Source organism: Embiotoca jacksoni, unplaced genomic scaffold (assembly GCF_022577435.1).
Source record: "Embiotoca jacksoni isolate LCO1_2020_lvr unplaced genomic scaffold, fEmbJac1.0.p SCAF_58, whole genome shotgun sequence".
In the NCBI taxonomy this organism is placed as follows: domain Eukaryota; kingdom Metazoa; phylum Chordata; class Actinopteri; family Embiotocidae; genus Embiotoca; species Embiotoca jacksoni.
In genome coordinates this window covers 1,310,206-1,317,570 of record NW_027185412.1, presented here as the reverse complement: position 1 = coordinate 1,317,570, position 7,365 = coordinate 1,310,206, and the positions used below count along the sequence as shown (strand labels likewise).

At 48.4% G+C, this 7,365-nt stretch overlaps 1 protein-coding gene across 1 annotated transcript in view; it reads left to right on the top strand.

The window, feature by feature from the left end:
* The window catches only part of rffl (ring finger and FYVE-like domain containing E3 ubiquitin protein ligase), a 9,549-nt gene extending 2,405 nt beyond the window's left edge, over window positions 1-7,144 (top strand). Inside the window, 8 exon segments of the mRNA XM_069173163.1 lie at window positions 356-537; window positions 2,208-2,405; window positions 2,865-2,945; window positions 2,947-3,117; window positions 3,332-3,536; window positions 3,655-3,678; window positions 3,825-4,006; window positions 4,086-7,144. Coding sequence (XP_069029264.1) covers window positions 358-537; window positions 2,208-2,405; window positions 2,865-2,945; window positions 2,947-3,117; window positions 3,332-3,536; window positions 3,655-3,678; window positions 3,825-3,997 — 1,032 coding nt within the window. The 5' untranslated portion in view covers window positions 356-357 and the 3' untranslated portion in view covers window positions 3,998-4,006; window positions 4,086-7,144.
* The last annotated feature ends 221 nt before the right edge of the window (window positions 7,145-7,365 follow it).

The following is a 7,365-nucleotide window of genomic DNA, read 5'->3' as shown; positions in this document are numbered from 1 at the left end:
CAGTTTTTCCTGTGTACTTCGGTGTACAGTCATCTGTATAAAACGAAAGTGGGAGATCGTTTTCACGACATGAAAAATGCAACAGTGTGAAAATACTTCATTATATTATAATTCTTTCAGTTCGAGAACAGAATTTTGTCAGTAAAATATTTTCAGCTAATAGAGCTCAAGTCGAGTCCTGGAGGCAGAACTCTGTTGACAAAATGTTGAATTTAAGGAAACCAGTGCACTGGCTGAATCACTACAAAACTACATTGTAAAAACACCTCATTTCAGAAAAGGTCTTGATTGGTGACAGTTTCAGGGCTGGTTTCTTATGAAGTATTTATTACTACTTCCTGTGTGTATTTTTCAGGTATGTTTGCGTCCTGCTGTAACTGGTTGTGTATGGACTCGGCTGATGTTGAGGAGTCAGGTGGAGGTGACAGACGTCATCAGTCCTACACCAACTCGGCCTTCAGCAGTCAGCCGTCTCCTCCTCCACCCGAACACATCTGTAAGACCTGCGGGGGTCCCCTCGACACACCCGCCAAGAAGGTAACTCCGTCCCCCGGCTGGGGTCTGATATCTCCACCGGTCACAGCAGGTGAATGCAGGTGTACAGACTGTGTTTGGAGTCGTCAGGCGGGGCGTTTAGAGTCATTAGGAATCCATTAAAGTGACAGAAGTGTGTGTGAGCAGCTCCTGTCTGCAGTGCATCATGGGTAATCAGAGAGCTGTCACTGGATCCCTGTGATACTGAAGGAAACCTAAAAACAGACAGATTCTCAGGCAGCTTCTGAAAAGTCTGTCTCTGGTTTCTGAGCAGATTTCCGTGTCTTTGTTCCAGTTTCACTTTGTCCTGCTGAATAACACAAAGTTTAAAATTCAGTCAGGAACATTTGTCCTCAGCTCGTCCTCACGATGACGTCAATCCGTCGTCTCCTTCCTGTCCCGTCTTTCTGTTTCACTTTTTGGCCGTCTGGAGTTTCCCTGCCGGTCCGGACGTAACACGTAACATAACACGGAAGACGATGAAACTCACACTCTGATTCTGCCTCCGTGTGACGACCGCAGTGAAAAGAAAAGAAGAGAAAAGAAAAGAAAAGAAAAGAAAAGAAAAGAAAAGAAAAGAAAAGAAAAGAAAAGAAAAGAAAAGAAAAGTGGATCCCTGCCTGTCATACACCCGTCTGTCCTCTAGAGGACGTCGTGCCAGAAATAACACAAGTATCCTTCTGTGGAGGCACAGTTCGTACGTTTACAGTTTCACCTGCGTTTGTTCCCTCTGACCACTTCATCACACTTTGTGTCATGTCATGTGACCGCTGCGAGGTTATCTCAGGTCAGACAGACGGCGCCCTCTGCTGGAGAGACTCCGTTAACTCTGATCAATAAAACATCAAAACAAAAATAAAAAACATCAATAACATCAATCTGTTTTTGGTGCACCTGTCTCTCTCACCTGTCTCTCTCCGCCTGTCTGTCTCTCACCTGTTTCTCTTTCTCCACCTGTCTCTCTCTCACCTGTTTCTCTTTCTCCACCTGTCTGTCTCTCACCTGTCTGTCTCTCACCTGTTTCTCTTTCTCCACCTGTCTCTCTCTCACCTGTCTCTCTCCACCTGTCTGTCTCTCACCTGTTTCTCTTTCTCCACCTGTCTGTTTCTCACCTGTCTGTCTCTCACCTGTTTCTCTTTCTCCACCTGTCTGTCTCTCACCTGTTTCTCTTTCTCCACCTGTCTGTTTCTCACCTGTCTGTCTCTCACCTGTTTCTCTTTCTCCACCTGTCTGTCTCTCACCTGTTTCTCTCTCTCCACCTGTCTGTCTCTCACCTGTCTGTCTCTCACCTGTTTCTCTTTCTCCACCTGTCTGTCTCTCACCTGTTTCTCTCTCTCCACCTGTCTGTCTCTCACCTGTCTGTCTCTCACCTGTTTCTCTTTCTCCACCTGTCTGTCTCTCATCTGTCTGTCTCTCACCTGTTTCTCTCTCTCACCTGTCTCTCTCCACCTGTCTGTCTCTCACCTGTTTCTCTTTCTCCACCTGTCTGTTTCTCACCTGTTTCTCTTTCTCCACCTGTCTGTCTCTCACCTGTCTGTCTCTCACCTGTTTCTCTTTCTCCACCTGTCTGTCTCTCACCTGTTTCTCTCTCTCCACCTGTCTGTCTCTCACCTGTCTGTCTCTCACCTGTTTCTCTTTCTCCACCTGACTCTCTCTCCACCTGTCTGTCTCAGCATGTGTGTGTGGACTGTAAGAAGAACTACTGCAGCCGATGCTCCGCCCAGCTGGAGCCCCGCCCCCGCCTCTGCCACACCTGTCAGCGTTTCTACGGCAACCTGCTGGAGCGGGCGGAGCTGATGAAGTTGAAGGTGAAGGAGCTCCGAGACTACCTGCACCTGCACGAGGTCTCCACCCACCTGTGCCGAGAGAAGGTGAGGAGGGGGGTTAGTTTACAAACAACCGGCCAATCAGGGGAGAGATCACCTGGTCAAACGTCCTGATGGAAGGGGCGGAGTTATTTCAGCCGATTTAAGTCTTTGTTTCACATAAACTCATCACCTGTGACATCATCGGTCAGTTTATTTAGATCATATTTTTATTTATTTCATTTATTACTCTAATATTTCATTTTATTTAAATCTCTGAACAATGTCCCGGAGTCGTCTTCTGTCTTCTTCTTCATTTTAGGACGTTTGGTCCGATCAATAACTGCTGATTGATTAATTTAAACAAAACAATCTTTTCTATATCGTCATCATTATCTGATTAACTCCACTTGGATCAATAATACACTTCATGCAGATGTTTCACATGATTCATCTAAGGTTTTCTAAAGTCCTTTGACCTGTGACCTCTGACCCCCAGTTGAACCCATGTTTCCTGTTCCTCAGGAGGAGCTGGTGGAGCTGGTCCTCGGTCAGCAGTCCTCCCCCTCCAGCAGCTCCGCCCCCGAGACCCCGGTCACCGCCCCCCCCCTCCGTGACTTCCGACCCGCCCGACCCGACCCCTTACATCGCCTCGACCCCTGACTCCCCCGCACCCACCCACAACTCGCTGCCCGACTCCCCCGCCGCGGAGCCCGAAGCCCCTCCCCCGCTCACAGAAACGGCCCCCGCCGAGCCCGACCTTCAGGACGACGACCAGGTAAAACCAGAGCAGGTGTCTGCGGTGCTTCTGGATCTCCGGACCTGTTCTGTGGTTCTGGTTCTGATAAACACCTGAAATGTGCCTTCATTTTGAAAAGTCCTGAAAGCGTCTCCTGATGTTCGATGTGTCCCGTGTTTGTCTGGATCTGAGTTCTGGTGGGTTTGATCCCGGTTATGTCTCTGACCCTGTGTCCTCTGTCGGTCCGGTCCAGACCTGGGACCCGGAGGAGGCCCCCGTCTCTGGGCGCCGGGCCTCCCTGTCGGACCTGAGCTGCGTGGACGACATCGAGGCGCTGAGCGTCCGGCAGCTGAAGGAAATCCTCGCCAGGAACTTCGTCAACTACAAAGGCTGCTGTGAGAAGTGGGAGCTGATGGAGCGGGTCGGCCGGCTGTACCAGGACCAGCAGAACCTGCTGGGTGAGTCCACTCAGAACCAACGTCTCAGTAATGTCACACAGAGATGATGATGATGTCACACAGATGATGATGTCAGATGTTCTTCCAGTATAAACTAACAGTGTGTTTTGTGTTTCAGCCTCCAACACTGTGAACACTGCAGGTGAGGTTCTGTTTCCTGAACTGAGACATGATCACGTGATCATGAGATCATGAGATCAGACAAAAGCTCTAAAAACAGAAGCAGCTGATGTTTATCGATGATGTCACCGTTTATGTTGCCGTGACGATGACTCTATCGCCCCCTAGAGTCCGGCGGTGCGGAGGAGAACCTGTGTAAGATCTGCATGGACTCTCCCATCGACTGCGTGCTGCTGGAGTGCGGTCACATGATCACCTGCACCAAGTGTGGCAAGAGGATGAGCGAGTGTCCCGTCTGCCGGCAGTACGTCATCCGGGCCGTCCACGTGTTCCGGTCCTGAACCCAGCAGGTAGACCCGGTCCCGGTACTGGTCCGACTCAGAGACTCTGCATTTTTGAAATACACGACTATATTCCTCTCCTCTGCAGGACCAAGTGCCTCCATAGCGACCCGTCGTCAAGGGAACCTCCGCAGAGTGATTCTACTTTGTAACTTTTCTAGTGTCAGTAAACGTGAAGAATCACAGAAGTGACCTTAACCGACCTTCACACTGCAGCTCGACCTTTAACCTTTTCAGCTCCTCATCTTCATCAGCACCTCATCTTCATCAACTCGTCTGCCTGAACATCCACCAAAGAGAAATGAGGCTTCAGGCTCTTCATCGTTCTTCATCGCTGCCTGAGAACAACAACAGTCAGCTGTTGTGCTGACGGTCTGTTTACAAGCTGCAGTGTTCAGTCTGTGAAATGAAGTGAATAAACACTGATGTCCCACGATGCAACACTCACATATCCAAAAAACAAAAACAAACAGAATATAAACACCGGATGTGCCTCCGAACCAAACCTTCACTCATCATCTTCATCATCTCCATCATCTTCAGAGCAGCACCAATCAAACGGACAGTTTATCACCGTGGAAGGAGATTCACCTTTGTAGTGTTAATCAGTAATGATGACGTCAGATTGTTTCCTGTCAATCACTTGGTTTCAAATCTCAGACTTCTTTTTTTAACAGGAAATGATTTATCTGTGAGTAAACAGCTGCTATATTTTTTAAATATACTGATTTAAATTAAAGTTAAAACAAAAACTCAAGACACCAGGGGGCAGCACAGACAGGAAGTAGCATCACAGACTGTTTCTAAAAGTGTTTGACTCAGAAGTGTCTTCAGCTGCAATACCAGCGAGTGCCACTAGAGGTCGGCTCCAAAAAGCCTCCGGCTCCATAGACTCCCATTCAACTTCTCTCATCAAATCCAAAGTGAATAAAATGTGTCCATCAGTTATCTCGGTGTTGTTAGCTAAAGTCACTCCTTCTTATTAGTTTTCTGGAGGTCCATCTGAAAATAATCCCTCATTCATTAGAAAAGAAGATTCAAGAAGACCTGTTTTTGGGGGCGTGTCTGTTTGATTGACAGGCCTGCGGTGCAGTCAGGTTACAGCTATCGGTGGGCGGGACGTAGTATCGTCAGGTTTCCAATCAGATCGGTCAGATCCACCGCTGGCTCCTCCCCCAGCTCGTCCAAATATGGTCACTTCCTGCTCCAAGAACAAATCCTCCCCTGCTGGTGTGTTTGTGTGCTGCAGTTAACAGAACAGCTTCACGTCTCCTGTGGGACTGTTCCTTTAAATGTGTGATGTGATGTCCAAGAGGGACCCCAGACAGACAGGAGACACTTCAGCAGTTTCACCTGTTTGGTTTTAAGTTGTCTTTTTTATAACTGATTGCACTAAACTGTTGATACTGAAACCTTTAAGCCTGTTTATTTGATTTGTTTTGGTCAAAGTAGAAACCGTGTTTTTCTTTTAATTGTGAAAGGATGTTTTCTGTCTTTGGGATCACAGTTTTAACTTTAAATATTTTGGCCTTTTGGTGTCGTAGCGGGATCGCGTTAGTTCGGCTGGATCGCGTTAGTTCGGCTGGATCGCGTTAGTTCGGCTGGATCGCGTTAGTTCGGCTGGATCGCGTTAGTTCGGCTGGATCGCGTTAGTTCGACTGGATCGCGTTAGTTCGGCTGGATCGCGTTAGTTCGACTGGATCGCGTTAGTTCGGCGGGATCGCGTTAGTTCGACTGGATCGCGTTAGTTCGACTGGATCGCGTTAGTTCGGCTGGATCGCGTTAGTTCGTCTAGATCGCAGTAGTTCGACTGGATCGCGTTAGTTCGGCGGGATCGCGTTAGTTAGACTGGATCGCGTTAGTTCGACTGGATCGCGTTAGTTCGGCGGGATCGCGTTAGTTCGACTGGATCGCGTTAGTTCGGCTGGATCCCGTTAGTTCGGCTGGATCGCGTTAGTTCGGCGGGATCGCGTTAGTTCGACTGGATCGCGTTAGTTCGACTGGATCGCGTTAGTTCGACTGGATCGCGTTAGTTCGACTGGATCGCGTTAGTTCGACTGGATCGCGTTAGTTCGGCTGGATCGCGTTAGTTCGACTGGATCGCGTTAGTTCGGCGGGATCGCGTTAGTTCGACTGGATCGCGTTAGTTCGACTGGATCGCGTTAGTTCGGCTGGATCGCGTTAGTTCGTCTAGATCGCAGTAGTTCGACTGGATCGCGTTAGTTCGGCGGGATCGCGTTAGTTCGACTGGATCGCGTTAGTTCGACTGGATCGCGTTAGTTCGGCGGGATCGCGTTAGTTCGGCTGGATCGCGTTAGTTCGGCGGGATCGCGTTAGTTCGACTGGATCGCGTTAGTTCGACTGGATCCCGTTAGTTCGGCTGGATCGCGTTAGTTCGGCTGGATCGCGTTAGTTCGGCGGGATCGCGTTAGTTCGACTGGATCGCGTTAGTTCGACTGGATCGCGTTAGTTCGACTGGATCGCGTTAGTTCGACTGGATCGCGTTAGTTCGGCGGGATCGCGTTAGTTCGACTGGATCGCGTTAGTTCGGCTGGATCGCGTTAGTTCAGCTGGATCGCGTTAGTTCGACTGGATCGCGTTAGTTCGGCTGGATCGCGTTAGTTCGGCGGGATCGCGTTAGTTCGACTGGATCGCGTTAGTTCGACTGGATCGCGTTAGTTCGACTGGATCGCGTTAGTTCGGCGGGATCACTTTAAGTTTCACTGTACTTTTATTTCTCTGCTACTTTATAAGTCATTGAACCGAAGCACTGTGTGAACCTGTTCGCGTCGCTAGGGGGCGCCACTGAGACCAACACAGTTGGGAGATAACGCGCTAGAATCAAGCCGATTTTCGGTTGAGTCCCGTGGCTCTCAGGCTTTTTAAAGTGAAGCAATGTTAGCCTGAAGCCTCGCCATAGCTTTTACATGTCGACGCAGCAGGTTGACCTTTGACCTCAGGGTCGGGAACCTCTTCTTCAGGCTGAATGAGAAACGCTAACACTGAATGTTTGTCTGTTTAACACGTACTTTGTGACGGTCTTAAAACTTTACTGGAATCTCTTTAAAAAAAAATACATATTTAAAAAAAATAAGAAGCTTTAGTTTTCTGAGTGAATAATTTTATAATAAAAGTGATTTTCTCTCTGCCGTTCGTCTTTTCCTCACCTTACGTAGACGAGTCTGTGATACTCTTTGTTCTGTGTTAAAGTATGAATGACTTTTATTAATCACGAAATGTAAGCAGTGTCAGAGAGCGTTAGCACGTAGCTTCTGCTTATTTTGTTTTTCATATTATTGGGATACAAAAAAAAAGTTTGACATCATGAGCAACACCATATTTAACAGAAGATATCTGTGACATCAAAA